Source organism: Neltuma alba, unplaced genomic scaffold (assembly GCF_004799145.2).
Source record: "Neltuma alba isolate B1F8T4 unplaced genomic scaffold, ASM479914v2 tig00012240_pilon, whole genome shotgun sequence".
Lineage (NCBI taxonomy): Eukaryota > Viridiplantae > Streptophyta > Magnoliopsida > Fabales > Fabaceae > Neltuma > Neltuma alba.
In genome coordinates this window covers 43,382-63,201 of record NW_021636769.1, presented here as the reverse complement: position 1 = coordinate 63,201, position 19,820 = coordinate 43,382, and the positions used below count along the sequence as shown (strand labels likewise).

The 19,820-nt window shown below is 36.0% G+C and overlaps 3 protein-coding genes across 4 annotated transcripts; 2 read left to right on the top strand and 1 right to left on the bottom strand.

The window, feature by feature from the left end:
* The first annotated feature begins 672 nt into the window (after window positions 1-672).
* LOC114725289 (PAP-specific phosphatase HAL2-like) lies at window positions 673-3,456 on the top strand. Its single transcript, XM_028911787.1, has 3 exons — window positions 673-1,145; window positions 2,206-2,890; window positions 3,124-3,456. The coding sequence occupies exons 1-3, from the start codon at window positions 755-757 to the stop codon at window positions 3,425-3,427; spliced, it is 1,380 nt and encodes a 459-aa protein (XP_028767620.1). The 5' UTR covers window positions 673-754; the 3' UTR covers window positions 3,428-3,456.
* Window positions 3,457-9,886: 6,430 nt separating this feature from the next.
* LOC114725292 (putative glycine-rich cell wall structural protein 1) lies at window positions 9,887-11,421 on the top strand. Its single transcript, XM_028911791.1, has 2 exons — window positions 9,887-9,949; window positions 10,659-11,421. The coding sequence occupies exons 1-2, from the start codon at window positions 9,887-9,889 to the stop codon at window positions 11,136-11,138; spliced, it is 543 nt and encodes a 180-aa protein (XP_028767624.1). The 3' UTR covers window positions 11,139-11,421.
* A 1,336-nt stretch (window positions 11,422-12,757) lies between these two features.
* LOC114725295 (secretory carrier-associated membrane protein) lies at window positions 12,758-19,732 on the bottom strand. 2 transcript variants are annotated; one of them, XM_028911798.1, is made up of 13 exons: window positions 19,380-19,731; window positions 18,214-18,279; window positions 17,776-17,889; window positions 17,593-17,655; window positions 16,998-17,031; window positions 16,328-16,450; window positions 15,670-15,732; window positions 15,461-15,554; window positions 14,105-14,150; window positions 13,919-13,986; window positions 13,639-13,687; window positions 13,368-13,433; window positions 12,758-13,106 (listed from the first exon to the last, which is right to left on the bottom strand). In XM_028911798.1, exons 1-13 carry the CDS (start codon window positions 19,434-19,436, stop codon window positions 13,020-13,022), a joined length of 930 nt encoding a protein of 309 aa, XP_028767631.1. In that variant the 5' UTR covers window positions 19,437-19,731; the 3' UTR covers window positions 12,758-13,019. The 2 variants fall into 2 exon arrangements, with proteins under 2 accessions (XP_028767631.1, XP_028767632.1); XM_028911799.1 differs by lacking the exon at window positions 18,214-18,279 and having other exon boundaries at window positions 19,380-19,732.
* Window positions 19,733-19,820: the final 88 nt, after the last annotated feature.

Sequence of the window (19,820 nt, the reverse complement as noted above, 5' to 3'; positions counted from 1 at the left end):
TTTTGTCTTTTTAGCCTGATTTCATAATTACAATTTGAGATTGGGTCCTTCTTGGTAATTTAGCTTATTCAGGTGACTCCTTGTAATTTTGATAATTCAAGGGTCTTTATTTGTCATTTTCCCATAATCTTACATAAATCTACGTCCGCAGACCACAGGCACGCGTTGGCATATAACTCCTTTGTTGGGCTGCTTGGAAACTTGAATTAACAATATTTTCAAAATATATGAAAAAGGTTTTGTGCTAATAAGTGCTTATTAATCATGAATTCAAGAGGGTATTTGGATGAAAATCAAACTATAATTTTAAAAGTGTTTTTATAGTTTATAAAATAAATATATAAAGAAGTTTATCTTATTTTACCAAAAAGTACTTTTAAGAAGCAGTTTCCAATGTCGCTAAACAGCTCCTGAGTTTCCCATCCATTAGATTTCAAAGCCTGAAACTTTGTAGGTCGTGCCAAAGATTTTGGACACATATGGGCGAAATCATCCTTCTAAACTTGAAATTAAGTTCGGTATTAATGGGAAAAAGTTGAGTTTAATTAGTTTAATCCCAAAAGCAAAGCCCTAATTGGAGTATTGGACCATCAATCCATCAATTCTTGTTTTTATTAGCGAAAATTTTCCCATAAATAAATCACTCTCAGAACTCTTAATTGGGGACATTCACAGTCCGTTTTGCTTTCCTCTTCTCAACGTCACGAAACAAACAATCCTTAGAAAGAAATCCAGAAATCGTTCAATAATTGTCATGTCTTTAAGTTGTTCTAGCTCCGGAACAATAATCCCACGTACCCTCGTGGGAAAAGGAAGAAGAAATAGGGGCTTCTGTCATTTAGAAGCACCGAGCTTCTCATCCTTCCATTATAAATTACCCCATAACTTATTAAGGCACATTGGGTTTGTATCGAAATCCGACCAGACTTGTTCTTCTACTTCTTCTTCTGTGATGGAGGAGGACCGTAAGAACCTGGGTTTTGTGTCCGAAGCAGAGGAATATTCGAAGGAATTGGATGTTGCTGTCAGAGCGGTTCAGATGGCTTGCTCCCTCTGCCAGAAGGTGCAGGAAAATTTGATTGTTAAGTCCAAGAGTGAGAGTGAGGTCCATTCCAAGGACGACAATTCTCCAGTCACTGTTGCAGGTACATGTTTCTGAATTGGAATATTGTTTTGAAGTTCTATTTCTGATTTTGATGGAATAGTACTTTCTAAATTATTTCAAAACATGTTCTGTTATAGGCTAGTAGGTTTAATTCAACCCATTTTTGTCGTTTGAGTTGCTTGTATATGTGCATTTAGTGTTATTTTAGCTTACGAGAAGTTTGGAGTGGACGAGGTTTCTGTGGCATGCAAGTGCAGGGACTTCAGTAGTGTGTATAAGTTCCATCCAAACACGTGTTACCTGATTTTCCAGGAAAGTTCTATAATTAGTTTATGGATAGAAGAAAGAAGTTCCTAAATTGCATTCATACTTAGTCTGTTCGTTATAATATGCAACTTTGTTCATTTGCGGTCAGTAAGTAAAAGAGAAAATGAAAACTTTGTCTGCTACTCAGGGACAAATAGTTTAATGAGTTAAGGAGTTCTTCTGTCTTCTAAACTACTTTGAAGTCAAAGTCAAAATTTTTGGCTGGGAAACTGACGAGGTTTCCCGGGTTTTCGAAAGTTCAAGTTCCAGTAGAGGGGGGAAAATGATTGGTGAAACAAACTGTCTTCAAACTCTTTTCCTGGGATATCTTTACTAGGAGTGTTTTTCTGATATATCTATAAAGCAGTTCTTGTTACCATACCATGTCACCTATTTTAGAATCTTGGGCTGAGTTGTTTGCTCTTCTTTATGTGTACAGAAGTCCAAGAAAAACTAAGTACCTGCTTAATCTAGATCCTCAAAAAGATAAAGAGGTATAACAAAAAATTTACGGACAAAGCAGAAAGCTTAATACAAAATAACTTTTGCTTGTGTGCCAAGAATTATCGTTCTATTGCATAAAAGCAAGGCCATAAATCTCCCAGCCACAACAAATACCATATTTGCTTGCAACATAAGATTTATCCTGTGTGCTTTCTTTCTATTATTTTACAGTTTACACATGATGCCGTGATTGATCAGACTTTTTCTGTCAGCTTGTTGTATTTATTTTCATACTTTAAGATGCTGATCATTTGGGACTCTTTCATGTTGCATCATCTCTGTTAAATCAGATTGGAGTGTCCAAGCAGTTGTCAGCTGGATATTGTCTGAGTGCTTAGGAAGTAAAACTATCTCAATTCTTGCTGAAGAAGATGTTGAAACTCTCTCCAAGACTAGTTCATCTGCACTGTTGGAAGCTGTTGTTTATACTGTGAATGAATGTCTAGCTGAGGCGCCTCAATTCGGAGTTGAAGCCCCAAAATCAGCTCTTGGTGCTTCTGAGGTACTTGAAATCATCAGCCGCTGCAACTCGGTTGGTGGTCCCACTGGAAGATTTTGGGCGCTTGATCCTGTTGATGGCACACTGGGGTTTGTGCGTGGAGATCAATATGCTATAGCTCTTGCACTCATAGAGGATGGAGAAGTAATACTTGGAGTTCTTGGGTGTCCTAACTACCCAATGAGAAAGGAATGGTTAACCTATCATCATCGCTATCATAGGATTGTATCTAAGTTGACTCCTCCAACATCTGAAACTTGGGACAAAGGTTGTGTGCTCTATGCTAGAAAGGGAAGCGGCAGGGCTTGGATGCAACCACTGGTCCAGTTCAACAAGTTTGTGTGGCCAAATTATGCAAGAGAAGTGTCAGTTTCTTCCATTGACAATCCGGCGTTGGCAACTTTCTGTGAACCTGTGGAGAAGGCCAATTCAAGCCACTCTTTCACTGAAGGACTGGCCCATAGTGTTGGTCTCAGGTACATCTCTATTCGTCCCAATTGGCTTGTTTAACTTTGTGGGGTTTTCCTAGGCTGTATCAAGCCATAAGGGCACATGATTTATTTCCCATGCTCTTTTGATCTCTCAGAATAACCATGTTAACTTGGTGTTAAATGCACATTGAGTAACAATGGTGTTCTAAGGACATGATGGCAAGCAGCGAATCTATGTCTAGCTGTAATTTATCAATCATTCATTCACTTATATGCAGGAAGCAGCCACTGAGAGTGTACAGCATGGTAAAATATGCTGCGATAGCTCGTGGTCATGCTGAGGTTTTCATGAAGTTTCCGAGGTCTGGTTACAGGGAGAAGATATGGGATCATGCTGCTGGTGTCGTTATCATACAAGAGGCGGGTGGTGTGGTGACAGATGCCAGAGGCCGTCCACTAGACTTCTCAAAAGGTGCATATTTAGAAGGTCTTGACAGGGGAATAGTTGCTTGTGCTGGAGCCTCACTACATGAAAAGATCATAGATGCTGTGGATGCTAGCTGGGGTTCTTCTTGCCTTTGAGGCAGTTATTATAAACCTAATGTATATACAGAACGCACTAATATTTATCTTAAGCTTCTACAACATCAGATAAAGTGAGCCTTGTTTTTCTTCTGAGTGTTGTTACTGGTTTCAGTTTGTGAATCTGCAATTACTATTGTTTGGCATTATATGGATAATGAAGTCATTGTGAATTTATAATTCCATTACATTCCGAGTTCTGAATGACATAAATTTTAAATATCTGTTATGGACTTGTATACTACTGAAAATATATCCAAGCATCTCTGTTTCCTTATAGTAACCGAAACTTTTTCATGACAGATAAAACCCAGCCAGCCCTCCATGTCTCTAAATCTAAAGAAAGATGCTTCAAAAGATCAACTGGGGTTTGAAGTAACAATACCTGATACAGAGAGAAGGCACTGAAACATTATAAGAATTTTCATCCAAGGGATAGGTTCAAATGTATACAAAGGGAAAAATTTCTAACTCGGGGGATTGTTTCACTAATTATTTCGCGTTTATGCTTCATCAATAGAGATGGATAGACCTACTTGGTAAGCCTATTCATGTTGAATTCAGATACTTGGGCACAGTCGTTAAGACCAGCTGTATCAAAAGAGGAAGTAGATAGTGCAAAATAACAGATATAGTATTTCATAAAGAAGCCATAACATAAACTTTGAAGTAACCAAGACATTCACAAACAAGCAATGATCTCCGTTTGATCTGCATAATCAATTAAATATCTGGGAATGACACATAGCTGAAGTGAGTCAACAAATGGTGAGAGGGCGGCTTCTTCCTCCGGAGAAACACAGAACAGAAAAGTCAAAAACTTCATTTCTTGGAGTGACCGAGCAGTGTGACTCAGCTTTGGGATAAAACGGGCAATGTCTAAACCCTTCAGTTGACAGACATGAAGGAGGGAGGGTGATGGGTGGGTGGATGGTGGATTCGTTGTCATGTTAACAGTGCAAGAATCAGAGGCGGGCCCATCCTTCAGCATTGGCCTCCTTGGTTTTCGACCAATTCAATGCTGTTTCTATAATTATATCTGCATTGTTTTAGATTTATTTTAAAGGATACTTTAAATTTGTTGAGTGCCACTTTTTTTATTTGTAAGATGGACTCTTGACGTCATCGATCATTATATTGCGAACAAAATGTTAAGATCAAGATCAAGTTTTCTTTTTCTTCTTTTTTTTTTAATGAAAATTATAGTGGCATGCAATCTGGATTAATAATACTTGAATTGATGATTGTATTTTTTTTCAAAAAAAAAAAAAACAAAGTGGTGGTGGAAGTTAAAAGACTGGCCTTTTAGTGCAATTATAAAAGGAAATAGAACAATAAGGTGAAATGATAGAAAGATGCATGAATGTGGATCCCGTGACTCTATTGTGAATGTCAAAATTGCTGAAAAATTGGCCTTCTTGTGTGATGCCAGATGAGGGAAAAATGAAAAATTTCCACTCAACCTTTTCTTTTGTTTTGAAATCTACTACATGGTTAATGATCTGCTTTGATATCATGTCTTGTCGGAGCACGAAGAATTTGACAAAGTTTTCAATTACCTGTTTAAAGAGAAACAAAAATAGCTTTAATTCAATGTACTCCTCCCACCGTCCCTAAATATATAATATATAGTAAAATTATGCAAATCAAAGAGTCAGTTTGTGCAGTGCTCAAAAAAAAAAAAACAGAGTTAGTTTGTGTTTGAACAATTTTTTTTTCCAAATCTGTTCCTAAAAAGATCTTTTAAAATATCATAAAATTCTAAACTATTTCTTATAAAAAGAGACAGACTGAGAGAGATTAAAAAATTATACTATATTTAGACTATGGTCAGCTAAATACTGCCGAGATATTAAATTTATTTTACTCTTATTTGTGAGCCATTTGAGCCTAATCCTTTTGTAATTGGGCTTAAGAGCCCACAAAACATCAAATGTTCGCCATATTAAAGGCTAATCAATACTGCATTGGGTTAATGCCTTTAGTGGAGTATTTTTATAAAAATAAGGATAGAAATAAGGTTTAATAGAATGAAGCAATTTATATTGATATGGCATGGAAAGAAATAAAATGAACAGTTATATATTAGTTGGATGATAATATCCAAATAAAAATATATTAATATATTTTATTATCGCCTTTTAATTATTTTAAACATGTACTACTATATTTGATTTAAAAAAACAAAATATTCAGTTTTCAAGCTTTTAATTGTGGAGTCCAGTATTCAAAAATCATTAATAAATGCCGCCAGCGATTCGGTAGGGTTTGGTTATGCGTTGTTTGATGCAACCGGGTTTGAAAACATGTCCTCAACATTAATCTTGATATGCTCAATGATCATTAATTAATATTGCTTCCCCGTACGTGCTACTACAGTTTGTTTTCTTTTCTTTTCTTATTAATTTTAGTATTTTAGAGATTTTATTATCGTTGTGATAAGATTTTATGTCTTCTTGTTAAGTCATTACTCTTTGAAATTATCACACGCGTACTAAAATTGCTCCGAAACTTATGGAATACTAGGCTGTTTGGAAGGGTTTAAAAAATCCCTGAATGTTTTATATAAGTTAAAACAAAATTCATTTTATATACTTGTCTTGTATTCTGTAAATTATTATTAAAAAGCTACTTATAAGCTGTTCCAAACAGGTCTATTATCATTCATGAATTGATATACGTTTCACATAAGTCGAGACAAAATTTTTCTCACATATTTACCTTGTATTTTATAAATTATAGTTAAAAAAACTATTTATAAGCTATTCTAACAGGGATGATGGCCTAAAAATGATATGGATATACTGATTTTGTTTTCTTTTCTTTCTTTTTTGTTGACAAAAGAAGCCTGGGTGAGTTAAGTCTAACAGAATAATGACATGACTTTAGACTTTGAGAGCATTTTTTTCTTTGTAAGTCAAAGCATTTTTTTTTCCCAAGAAATTCAGAATCCATGACATTTGTAGGATTAATTGAACTTTAGTAGACACTCCCACCAATAAGATCTATTTTGTCATGTAAATTATACTACAAAATAGGTTTTATATTTAGAATTTGATGAGTATTGTTTTTGTTTTTGTATTTGGAGACCAACGCTAGACTATATAATCGATATATGTGTGCGTAAAGTAAATATCATAAAACATGGCCCTATAAATTACAATGATCAAATATTCAAGCCTCCCATGGTTAAAATAAGGGAAAATGACAGATAAAGAAGCTCCAAATGTGAAATGCCAATTTGGGAAGCTAAGAAAATGTAATTACCCATAGGGAAGTCCTTCTCAAATTGGGATTTGAAATTCAGTGAAATGACAAAAATGCCCTTTGTTCTTTTTTTTTTTTTAAAAAAAACCCAGCCCCTTACCGGCGGCCGGCGGCCGGTGACCGGCGACCACCGCGGGCGACTGGCCTCCAGCGGAGGCCGACCGCCTTCGGCCACCGGCGCCGGCCACCGGTGTGGTGGCTGCCGGTGAAGGATTTTTGTGACGAGATTTTTTTTTTTTGGGAATAGGATAATATTGGTTCAAAGTGGCGGGGGTGGGATTTGATCCCACAACCCCTTGGCCACTTGGACCAACAAAAGGATGGCCATTGGGCCATCAAAGATTTCTTAACCTTATAATGCAAACAAAAATATAAGTTAACTCTTTTAGTGTGACTCCAGCTCGTGACAACAATTTATCTGAGGATGACAAGTCTTAATTGAGAAATAACAAGTCTAAATTTGATATTAACAAAACAACTTTTCGTTATACATAACAAGAAATACCGAATAAATTGTTATTATTTTTCAACAAAGACGTGTCATTTTTAAATAAATTATGATCATTTTTTAAAAATGACACGTCTTGTTGAAAAATAACAACAATTTATTCGGTATTTCTTGTTATGTATAACGAAAAGTTGTTTTGTTAATATCAAATTTAGACTTGTCATTTTCCAGTAAAGACGTGTTTTTTTCAAATAAATTATGGTCATTTTTAATTAACATAGATGCTATTTCTTGTTATGTATAAGGAAAAGTTGCCTTGTTAATATCAATTTTAGACTTGTCATTTTATAGTAAAGACGTGTCATTTTTAAATAAATTATGATCATTTTTAATTAATGCACATGCTGCTATGTTATGTATAAGGAAAAGTTGCTTTGTTAATATCAAATTTAGACTTGTTATTTCTCAATTAAGACTTGTCATCCTCAGATAAATTATTGTCACGAGCTGGAGTCACACTAAAAGAGTTAACTTATATTTTTATTTGCATTATAAGGTTAAGAAATCTTTGATGGCCCAATGGCCATCCTTTTGTTGGTCCAAGTGGCCAAGGGGTTGTGGGATCAAATCCCCCCCCGCCACTTTGAACCAATATTAGCTTCCCAAATTGGCATTTCACATTTTGGAGCTTCTTTATCTGTCATTTTCCCTTAAAATAATCAATTTAGAATAACTATATTAGAAGTAATTTAATTTGTAAGTGTCTTAATAAATGTTTTTTGAGCTGAAATCCACTCGGTCCTTCATAGCCCTCAAAACTTAACTCACCGGCCAGCACTTTTCCTTAGGGAAACAGTTCAACGTGAAATGAATGTGCCAAGGAAGATAAGCAAACGTAATTGGAAACTGAGAATTTATTGCATTATTAAGAAGTTAGGCCTATCATTTATTGCTTCCATGTTATCCTAGCTTCTCTCTATCGCATATTTTTATGAAAGTTAAGAATGACACATGCAAGGTGCCCGTTTGGCCACCTTTCAATGCATGTTTTCCTCCCTCCCTGCCCCCCAAAGTATGGACGTGATCATATGAGTTGGACTCGTAAGTTTAACCCATAAAAAATAGCAGGTTAGCCAATCCACCTGCAAAATACTCATAGGGTTTTTTGGCTCGCGCTGCATATATTCAACTTGTTATGAATCTATTGGTAAACTGCGATTGGCTTGTATTACCATCTTTACCCCACAGACAAAGACCATCCTTTTTTTTTTTTTCCATAAGGCATCTCTAACCCTCTCAATAAAATTAAGAAGACTTGAGAAAGATTTTTTTTCAGTAACATACTCCTTTAGTCCTATTTATAAAGCAGAGAGAGAAAATATTTTTTATCCTATTTATAAGTCATTTCATTAAATTTTAAACATGCAATACTCTTTCATTCTTCATGTATTATAATATAAATAATTATCTTTTTTAAAAGATGTATATATTAAATAGGGATAACATTGAAATTTTGTTATATTTTAATAAAAAGATAATATGTTTTAATATTTTTATTAGTACGTGTGAAATATGTTAAAAATACTTTATAAGGAGGACCTGATGGTAAGAAGTACATATCTATGTATGTACATGTATGGATTTGATTACCCTCTTCACCATCATCCTCACATTATTAAAACTCCTCTGCTCTCTCTGTGCTGACGGTTTCAACTCACTGTCCCTGACCATCACATGAGAATTTAATCCCTGTCTCCCTATGTATTCACTCATTAACTCACTTTCTGATCTTTCATCTTCTGCCTCCTGATGATATATTTAATAAACTCATCTCAATTTTCTATAGTCGGTGTTAATATATTGACCCCTAAATTTACTACACCTCACCGGGTTATTGATTGCTAAACCTTCTCTATCCCACCTTCCCCTCTAGCCAGCTCCACCTGTAAATCAAAGTTGACAAAGTGGTGATACTTGAAAATTTGAGGAGTATCTCCCTCAAAAAAAAAAAAAAAAGAAATATATATGGAAAATCACAGACCAAATTAGAAAGCTGGGATCAGGGAGTATTAATAACTTGAGATAAATTCGGGTTGAAAAACGCAGCACTAGCTATAGACCGGGCGTGGTTGTCAATATCTGACGACACACGAAAAAGACAGAAGACAAAATCAAGAGAAGATCACGGGGGGATGAAATTAAATAAGTAATTAAAATGACCAAATCACCTATAATATATAATTATATCACAGTACTGTCCTCTGATTCTGGCTGATAATGTCACACATCATCAGAATATTTGACTTGCAACTTCCAAGTGTCCTCCATTTCCTTCACGGATCGGAGGATCATTTATGTCATTTGCCGATTCTTATGCTGCATCATCCATCTGTAATCCCAAAAGCATTCAGTTTCTATCTTTCTTTTTTCTTTTCTTTTTTGCTTTCTTATTCTGATACGTCAACCTTACAACAGAAAAATTCAAACTGATCACAAATTAACGACTGTGTCACCAAAGTTCTGCACAAGTTCACCTCGGAGCATTACCATGCGGCAAAGCTATATACCATACCATAATTTTAATTCAAGTTTTCGAGATTTTCAAACTTGAAGCATTATTGAAGATCCCAGCAATTTGCCATCTGTTACGAAAAACTTTCACAACCACCAGAATCGAAGGAGCAGGGAAATCTAAAGCTTTACGCAATCATCACACCCATGTGTATATATACATATCAGAAACGATGAACTATCCACGTAACCAAGAAGCTGTAAAGAATGACATGCTTTCCGTCGCACATGATCCAGTTTGACATGCTTATCAGTTTATGGTCATGGTCCGTCCCATTTCATCATATAAATTTTCAATACATATATAAATATATAATGAGATTAGTAGCAAATTTGTCCGAAAATATACCATCGGAGCTACAGGTATCTAGAAGTTTTTTTTTTAAACAATATTACTCCGTAAGCATAAACGACATAGCAATGTTGCTTTGACTGTTGCCCTGACCAAGTAGACGAGCTGGAGAGAAAAAGCGGGAGATAATGAGGTGAGGGTGACGTGGAATAAAGAAAGAAATAGATGACAAAATGTCATAGCACATGAGTAATTTGGTCAAAATTGTGATGTTTTTTATCCTTTTAGATGATATTACTCTTAAAAAAAAGTTCAGATACCTGTAGCCATTGACAGCATACCCTGGAGACAAATTTATACTTATTCCTATATATAATTATGCATGAACAGAGAGAGGGAGAGAGAGAGATGGGTAAGAGCGAGTGCCATAAGTGCACGCCACCAACTCCTGAGATCATAAATCCCTAGCAACTGTCCTCCACACCCTCCCAATAAATGCTCCATAGCCTCTTTTCTTAATCATCCCACTAGCCATCACAGTCATTTAATATATATATATATATATATATATATTATATGATCATGTCCCACTATCCTTTCTTCTCTCATTATCACATATCCTCACGCGCAAAACTCCATTTTCTCTCATATAGCACAGACTAATATTTCAACTTCGCTACTCCAAAAATGAAAACTATCACCACCACCGCCTCTGTCTTCCTGATTCTCTTTTCATATCTTCCTTCTGTCTGGCAACTCGACCCGCTACTGATCGCTTCAAGGGGAACAGCGACAAAGGAGGAGGAGGAGCAGGGGACAACTATGGCGGTGCTGGAGGGTATTATGGGCCGGGGGCTGGGTTTATTCCCGGATTCGGGAAGGGATTCGGGGATGGAATTGTTGGAGGAGGATACGGGGCGGGTTATGGAGGTCCGAACGGAGGCTCCTCCAGAGGTGGTGTCATAAGACCAACCGTTGTGTGCAAAGAGAAAGGCCCTTGTTACCAGAAGAAGGTCACGTGCCCCGCCAAGTGCTTCTCCTCCTTCAGTCGCTCCGGCAAGGGATACGGCTCCGGCGGCGGAGGCGGCAGCTGTACCATCGATTGCAAGAATAAATGCACCGCTTATTGTTAAAGTGGCCTTAGCCTAGCTTATATCTGGTACTATCGGAGTTATATACCGTTATTAGTACTCGCTTAGGCTTACTTTATCACTCTCTCTCTCTCTCTCTCTCTATATATATATATATCTATATCTATAGGTTGGCTTGTTTTGGGGGTTTGCTTATGATAATCTCTATAGGAAGATCGTGTATGGGAGATTATGTGATGGCAGAGGGTTTGTGGACTCATTTGTGCCTATAATAAATTAAGAGAGTATCTGTATGTTACTATTAATTAATCTGCTGTTTCATCTCTCTCCACCCAGTCTTCTCTTGTATCATTTTTCATATGTATACTTAAGTATATTCATTTAACCAAAACAAAAGAGAAAGTAAATTAATTATACATAAAAAGTACAAACGTGAGCCTTAAACAAAAACAATACATGTGCATATTTGCTTATGAAAAATCGTCATGTTGCAGTGGCCTTAGCAGCTTTCATGGTGTAGGCTAGATGGGAAGTGCGTAGAGGTTTGGCTGAAATCTGCTTTCTGTGTTAAGGGATCATGTCACTTAAATGCCTAACCTAAATCCTTTCGTGTTGGTCTATATCTACCATCCACGTGCGTTCAGTTCAAATCTGGATTCTCTCCTTCAGCTCACTAAAGTAGAGCTTACATATTTGCAGTTTGTTTTTTTAAGAATGAACGCAACATCATACTATTTGTTTAATAAAGTTGTTTATGGTATTAATACGTAGATTTTGTGCTTCATGACCAACAATAAATTTGAAAGCTTGAGTTCAACATCAGGTTGTTAGCCCAAAAATAAAAACAATCAATTGAGGTCACGTTAGCCAAAAATATCCCCTCTTATCTTTTTTCTTAATATAAAAAAGGGTGCCTGACAAAGTGTTTCGATTAGCTTGAATGAACTTTTTGGAAGTAATTTGAGGTATGAAAATGTTTTTACGGCGAGACGTGAAAGTGATTTTACAATTTACAAGATAAATATATTAAAAAGACGTTTTGTCTTGACATGTAAATATTTTTTTTACAAATACTTTTAAAAAGTTCCCAAACTTCCCCCGAGCATTTCCTATTTACTTCAGTGTTTCCAAAAATTTTTTATCAAGAGTCTTTTTAAAATAACTTAAGTAATTTTATCTCAACCTGAAATATTTATAAATACTCATACTCGCCAACCCGAACAAGTGGTCTAATTTGCGTCTGGGCGCATAGCGTTAGGTTCGATGACGAGGAGGAGTGATCTCAAGGGATAAAAGCAAGAGGAATTTTATGGGTAAAAAGGGAAGGAAGAACAGAGATTTTAATATTTTCTCATTTGTTGTGATTATAAGAGTGAGAAAATCTTGATAATCCCAATATATATATATATATCCCCACTTTTGGATGGGAGGGTCAGGAGGGGAGAAAACCAAACAAGAAAAAGGGAATATTGATCCTTCCTATTTTATTTAACCAAGGAAGGAAGGGGAGTAAAATTCTTCCACTTCTCTTAAAATTCCTCCAGCGGCCCAACCAAACATACCAAGAAAGAATCTTTAGACGTCAGGTTTGGAAACGTCCTAAAGAGGCGACTGCCAACCAAAAAATTTAAAAAAGAAAACATGTAAAATAGACACACAAGTCAACAACAAACGAATTTATAACATCTTTCTAACTAGGTATTTAGGTATGGATCTGCATAATAATAATAATAATAATAATAACAATTAAAAGCTAACAAACCACATGTTAAAGGATGAAAGAGGCTACGAAAACATGTTACAAACAAAATCACGCTCAATACAGTGCTCGTACACGCAATTTCTGACACTGATGATTTACAACAAAGATGGGTAAACGCATATACATGCAAAAGGTAGCCACTCCCAAGACACAGTGAATCATCACAGTGCAGCCCTCATTGCTCCCCTTGCAGCCTCCCGTTTCATCTCAGCAGCCTTTCCACTCCCACGGAAGTACATATACACTTGCTGTATACACAACCAACAAGATGTTAGGGTCAACATTCTATCAACATGAAAACAGTATAAATTATTAGGGGCACCCATCTGTAAGAGATGGGTGGTTCCAAGCTCAAGTGAACCATGTAATGAACAGACAAAATAATATCGAGGTTGGCTATTTGAGTTTATAATTACAGTTGACTATTGATTTACGTGTTTTTGAATTTTTATTCTTTAAGCCCTATAACTACAGGGAAATTGCTCCAGTTTTCAAGTGTAAGATGTAACCTGAATGACCCAGATGCTGATCAGTGACTCAATGCAGAATAATCCAAATCCAACGAAGTAGAAAATCTGCAAACAAAGAAAAGGGGGAAAAAAAGATCAATCATTCAAAAGGTGGAAGAGTATGTTCCTTGGTTCCTGCATTATCTGCAAGAGACCACGTTTCGTAGCTCTTTTGCTACAAATCTTAAATTGACTGAACTACTGAAAAAGTATATAATTAAACAGATAGAGGATAAAGAAATAAGAAATGCTCCTGCACAAGCATACTTACTCCAATCAAAACATGGTCGCCCAGCACATCTATTGCAGGCAAAATTCCTCTGCACCAATGACACAGAAAACAACTTCAGATGAAAATAAAGCGAAAAAACAGACAAAAGCGGTTTACCTGATTATTATGTTCATCTTATATCCAAGTTCCGTTAAATTTGTATGCAGTTTTCTTTTAATACAAGTGTGTGTGTAGATCATAGAAGATATTTCATAACTATGCTCCTCTTATGCAATGCTAAAACATTACTTCGAAAATATATTTTAAAGGAGCAACGTACGTCAGGGATTTTCCTTTGAAGACAATAGGAGGGGCAACAGCAGCAAATATGCAAAATCCGATGTGAATCTGAAACCAGAAAAAGGAACGAAGATAATTAGCTTTACTTTGATGTTAAAAAAAAAAAAGCTTTAGCTTTACTTTTTTCCCCTTCTTTTCCTATGGGTGTCAAGTACAATCACTTTACCAGGTAGAACAGAAAAAACCACGCAAACTTCATAGCACCTTCACTCCTGGAAAAATAACAAGGAACAACATACACAAATTGAGTGAAGCCGGGAACATAATAAAACTAAGTGTCTGGAATGTGGTATTTTTTATTCCACGGGATTTAAGATGCAAGAAATCTGAATACCCACAATTTAAGTTCGCAGCATTTTAACATCCATTTGTGTAACACAGGCAAATATGCACATATGTCTATACATGTTTATGTGTCCACAAGTGCATGAAGAGACACACATGCATCCACTTTCACACATATAATACATGGGTAGGGCATATGACTGCCCGCATGCGTGGGATGAACATGTCTGTGGGTGGATAGTATTCATGTGGTATGACCAGACGCACATGTTATGTATTCATGAACATATGTATTCATGTGTACATACAAGTATAGATATACATACGTATGTACATTATTATACATTGTATATTTCAACATGTGCATGTGCATATCAAAATGTGAGCATACGAGCACGCATGCCTAAATTTTTGTTCATGTAAATGTCCATGCATGTGGACACATATATGCATGTGAAATAAAAATAATAAATCTCTCTGGCAAATAACACAAAAAATAGAATTTCTCTTTTTCAAAGAAAACGTATTTAAAAATGATAGGAAAATGTGCGGGGAGGACTAGATAATCCCAGGAAACAAAGGACTATGATAGGACTGCTTTTGATGATCAGACATGCAAAAGGAAAATTAGAGAAATGCATGAAAAGGGAAAAAAATACTTTTGGTTGGGCAGAAGTTTGACTGGCTATTTTGAAGACAGAAGTAGACGATAGAGTAGCTATAGGACTGCTATGGTCAGGGTCTACGAGTTGGGGGCTGTGAAACTATAAATCTTCCCTTTTGGTTGAGCACGAGGTGTGAAGAATTTGAATTGTGGTCTTGGCCCCTCTCGAAAATTTAGCAAGTCTATTAGTTATTGGGTTGTATCTTGTTCTGTTTGTGTATCTTGTTCTGTTCCTTGTTAGTTTGTAATCCTCACCATCATCGTAGCTTATGCAGCTTATGTATCAGTATGTAAGATTCATCTATTGTCCCTTGTTATTCAGTAAAATCATTGTCGATCTCAAGTTTTCCCCACTCTCTTGTTTATTTCTGATTTTTAGTGTTGTTGTAAGCCTGTTTAGAAGAGGGTCCTATCAGACTATCACTAAGCAAATAACAAAGTTTTTTTTGCTGAACTTGTTCATACAAGCTGAATATTACTCCAAGAAGTCTTGCAACATTATTCATGTAAAGATGCTTGAAATTAGTTACATGAAAAAAACAACTGAATGCATGTAACACAGGAAATAAGTACCTGAAAGCACGATACAAAGGGCGATACCACAGGAAGTAGGCTCCAGGAACCCCTGCTATGAAGTAGATGATAGAAAGAAACCAAATTTTTACACCTACAACAAGCAAGGAAAGGGTCAACATCACAGAATTTGAAAACATAAGATTTTTTGTTCCAGCTGCTGAATAACCTGAAACTAGCTGCTCGTTCCACATATAAAATAAACTAACCTTCGCCCTTAATCCAAGCTGCAGTTACAGCTATGATATTCCATAAAAGGCACAGCACCAATCCTGTATCATATCATTATTTGCCATTAAATATGGCTATTTTTCAAGCCATCTTAGAATTCAAATTGAACAGGAAAAAAACAAAGCGTCAGTCTCTAACTATTTACCTCAATGCATTTTAGTTCCCTTTGAGTTTTTTTTTCCTCTTTTTTTTTTTTTTCCCAAAACTTCTCTAACAGCACTTAATTTGTGCTTGAGAAGAAAAATAAAATTTAACTGCTCAAAATCAGGACAGAAAACAAAAATTTAATCACTGGGCATAACTAAACCTTTTCACCTCCTAACTTCTCGCATAACATTTAAGATTCACAGAAGTTGGCGAGGTGTGTGGGTTTCACAACCCTTTAGCTGGAGAAAAGAAAACTAGAAATAACTTTACCCATTGCCCATCAGACTTTTGTAGGCATCTATGTATGCAATATTGAACAAAATTTCCAAGAAAAGTTTTTTTGGGAACAAGAGCCTTCCCAAAATATATTGTTCCTTGAAGTTCCGATAGCAGTTTTATACGTTACACAATCATAATATCCAAGTGTTGGACAAGTAAACAATGTCATTGTAAAAAAGAATAAAAATAATAGAATTGAAAGGACTGTACCTAACAACGTAGTAAAGGCAACGTACTGCAGTCTTTGGAGATGAATTGGTATTTCATTAGCAATATCATGATGGATAATTGGGAAAAATGGTGGCCAGTTCTTCTCCTCAATAACAATACCAGCTGCGAAACAAAAATTGACTCATGACTAGCTTCAAAAATTTACCCCACAGACAGTTTTTTTTTGTCGAAGCACAAAAAGTATTACTCCAAAGTTCTCTAAAAAATGACTTAGCATGCAGTGATCAACTTTATAAACACCAGCATAGCAAGCAGAAATATGTCTCTCTGCTATTTCATACAAGATGCCATCAATAACTGTATGAAATAATAAGGACCAATAAAACAATTGTAGGAAAATGTAAATTAGAAAAACAATTACAAGGAGTGATGTAATATTGGTAAACTTGGAAGGCAATGAAACTTTTTCCTGAAATTACAACAGAGGAGGAACAAAGGAAACATTCTGTTCAGCTTATGTTCAAAAATGAACTATCCGCGCCAATATAAACACTAAAATCAACAAAAAGAAAAAAGAATTCCTACAGAAACACAATGCACAATGAAGATTTAAACAAAAGAGTAATGCTCTTCCAACAAGCCCAGAATGAGGCAACCCACATCTTCAAACTCAATATTCAAATACATTTAAACAAGGAAAGTAAATTACCTCGAGCAGCAGCTTCCTCTTTACGTCTTACTTCCTACATTTTCATGGATAGATAAACAGTTATGAAAATAAAAGAGAAAACAATAGATACAATTCAAATTTCCAGTATCATTGGTTAATAAGAAAGTCAGCAGATAAGATATTCTCCAGATAGAATACTAATTAAATGCATATGCAGTTTAAAGAATAGAATGAAGCATTATCATGAAGCAGAGTTAGGAATATGCGAGGCTTATATCATGGATTAGCCTGCTTTCATATCACGAAAATTTCACACTTCCTTATCAAATCCATAATTCAGGGGAAAAATAGCAGTAGTGGCATCCACCAGGAGCATTAGTGACCATGAAGAAGAATGTATTCCACTCTCTCTTTCAGATAAAAGAACTTTTGATAGATAGAAGAAAATTTTGGAGGATAAGATGCCCTCTCATAATAAAATGTTATAAGAGAGGGCCGGGAGAAGAGATGAAACGCGGAAACAAAAGACAACATACAACAAAATAGTACCCCAGTCTTATTGAATATCAACTAAGGGAACTCCCATAAAAACATTAAGCGCTTCCGCAAACAAACGCAAAGCAAAATGGCAAACCTGCTCCCTCCTTTTCAATTCAACCTCCTTGGCTTGGAGTTCCTTCTCCTTCTTTTTTAAGTCCTGGTGATGAAAAAGATGACAATGAGAAAATCCGATGGCAATTCTTCAACAACACATATTAGAGAGCAACAGATGGGAAGAGAGGGATAAGGTTTTCAACAACCTCAATTTTATTCATACCGTTGATGTATTATCAAGAGGTATATCAATTGTTGTGCCAAAGCCATAATCAGCGGGTTCTGGATTAAGAGGTGCAAGCCTTGAATTTGCAGCAGGGGCAACGCTTCCAGGATTCTAAGAATGTCACAAAAATAAGTTGCATGAGATATAGGCAAGCAGCTGGAAGCCTTTCACAGGGTTTTTCATCTATTATGAAGAATTGGTTGAGAGATAGAATATTTCAAAATAGCTAGGGCAAACATAGAGGCAGAAAACATTTAGTGCAAAGTTGAAAGGGAGGAAAAAAGAGTGGTGGGCTTCAAAAGATTTGAATGGCTAAGATTGCTCATTTGTTCCTCTTATACACCATCATCAATGGTTATGCTTTTTAAAGCTTAAAGAATCACCACAGCATATGAGTAAAATCATGTATTGGCAGCCTTCGATTTATAAACTCACAGTTGTGTAAAATGCACCTCCGCCATAGTTTGACTGGTTTGACGTTTTTCCCCTTACTGCTGGGTCCTGCGAGTTTATATCACAGAGGAATTTGCAATAGCATCGATTCATTTTAGCTCAGCAATATCATTTGCAGATGGAAAATGATATTAAATATTATTGTCTGCTGAAAAAAAAAAATCTTTGGTGAATTGGAACAATTTCCCCTCCCCTAGAGCTACCTGACTACTTTTTGGTGCTTTGGAATAATTGAACACTTATGAAATTTATTGAGCAATCAAATTTAAATAGACATTCAATTTTAGATACGGCGGTGAGGCACAAAAACTGAGCAACAATAGCCCAACGGTGGGACTGGATATGCCAACTGCCCAGAAGTGCTAAATAAGTCGTAAACCAGCAAACCAAACATCTCAAAGCATTTTTCTGCTCATACAAGATTGTTGAGTGTTTAAATATAGATCATTTGTACATCAGCTATCCCAAACCTAAGTTACACTTCCACAAAAATATAGGCTTGAGCTTCAACTGAGTGACAATGTATACTTTTCATGAATTTTACAACTGCTTCGAAGGTACACTCGATCAGCGGAGAACGCCTCGCACTCTCTTTTCATATCATTATCAGAAAAGTATGACAATAAATCAGTAATCAATTTTCGACACTACGTCTTAAAGTATGGCTAGCTTTCATCATGCGAATGAAATTTGAAAACTGGCGTGATTGATTTTTTTTTTTTTTGGGTTGACCAGCATGGCGTGATTGATTATCTTCATGATACATCACCGAAACACATTAAACTTCGACGACAACAGCAACTAAAACCCCGGTCAGGTAGAAGCTACGACCGCAAATTATGAACTTAATCCCAAAGGCACCATCTCGACAGCAGAAACTTTAGCTGAAAACATTAAATCCTAAATCGAATATCAAATAAATCAAAACGAGAGAACATAAAGGCCCAAAAATAAGTCATCACACAAGTCAACCGCTACTCAATTCCGGGAATATCAAAAGTCTAAACCCCTAAAATTATCTATACACTGTTCCAAACTCAAAAACACCGGGAAAAAAAGGAACAAATTTAACACAAAAAAATGCCACAGTTCAAAAACAACTCCACCAGAAAAGCAAAAATATACGAGGAAGGGAGAGACGGACTTACAGAGAAGGGATTAACCTCTTCTTCATCGAAGGGGTTACGGTCGTACCGACCAGCCATCAGAAAAAAGTGAACGGTGACAGGTACAAGTCCCAAGAATCAGAAGTTGAAAAGGCAAAGATCAGGACGTTTACAGAGGAAATAGAATCAGCAAGGCTCAAAAGGTGAGGGCTTAGGAATGTTGAGATGCAGAATTTTGGATTTCTTCAAGTGCAAGAGAAAGGTCAAAAGAAGAAGAGGCGAAAGACGGAGAAAATCAAAAATTCCTAGGAGCAAGATGAGATGTCTTCGGTCTCGGTCAGCAATAGCATAATACACCTTTCTAAGAAATTTCGAAAAAACAAAGGAAACAGCGGCAGAGAGACTCTACGTTTCACTTTCGTCGTCGCTCGCATAAATTATGCGCCAATGTATAAACAAACATACATACACGAGTATATAAAA

What these genes read in the sequence shown, in the direction of transcription:
- LOC114725289 (XM_028911787.1), top strand. Translation starts at nt 755, where the DNA reads ATGTCTTTAAGTTGTTCTAGCTCCGGAACAATAATCCCACGTACCCTC. An exon ending in TTCTCCAGTCACTGTTGCAG is followed by an intron (nt 1,146 to 2,205) that starts GTACATGTTTCT and finishes CTGTTAAATCAG; the next exon opens with ATTGGAGTGTCCAAGCAGTT. An exon ending in GCCCATAGTGTTGGTCTCAG is followed by an intron (nt 2,891 to 3,123) that starts GTACATCTCTAT and finishes ACTTATATGCAG; the next exon opens with GAAGCAGCCACTGAGAGTGT.
- LOC114725292 (XM_028911791.1), top strand. Translation starts at nt 9,887, where the DNA reads ATGAACTATCCACGTAACCAAGAAGCTGTAAAGAATGACATGCTTTCC. An exon ending in TTTCCGTCGCACATGATCCA is followed by an intron (nt 9,950 to 10,658) that starts GTTTGACATGCT and finishes TCTCTCATATAG; the next exon opens with CACAGACTAATATTTCAACT.
- LOC114725295 (XM_028911798.1), bottom strand. Translation starts at nt 19,436, where the DNA reads ATGGCTGGTCGGTACGACCGTAACCCCTTCGATGAAGAAGAGGTTAAT. An exon ending in AAGAGGTTAATCCCTTCTCT is followed by an intron (nt 18,280 to 19,379) that starts GTAAGTCCGTCT and finishes ATAAACTCGCAG; the next exon opens with GACCCAGCAGTAAGGGGAAA. An exon ending in TGCCTTTACTACGTTGTTAG is followed by an intron (nt 15,733 to 16,327) that starts GTACAGTCCTTT and finishes GATATGATACAG; the next exon opens with GATTGGTGCTGTGCCTTTTA.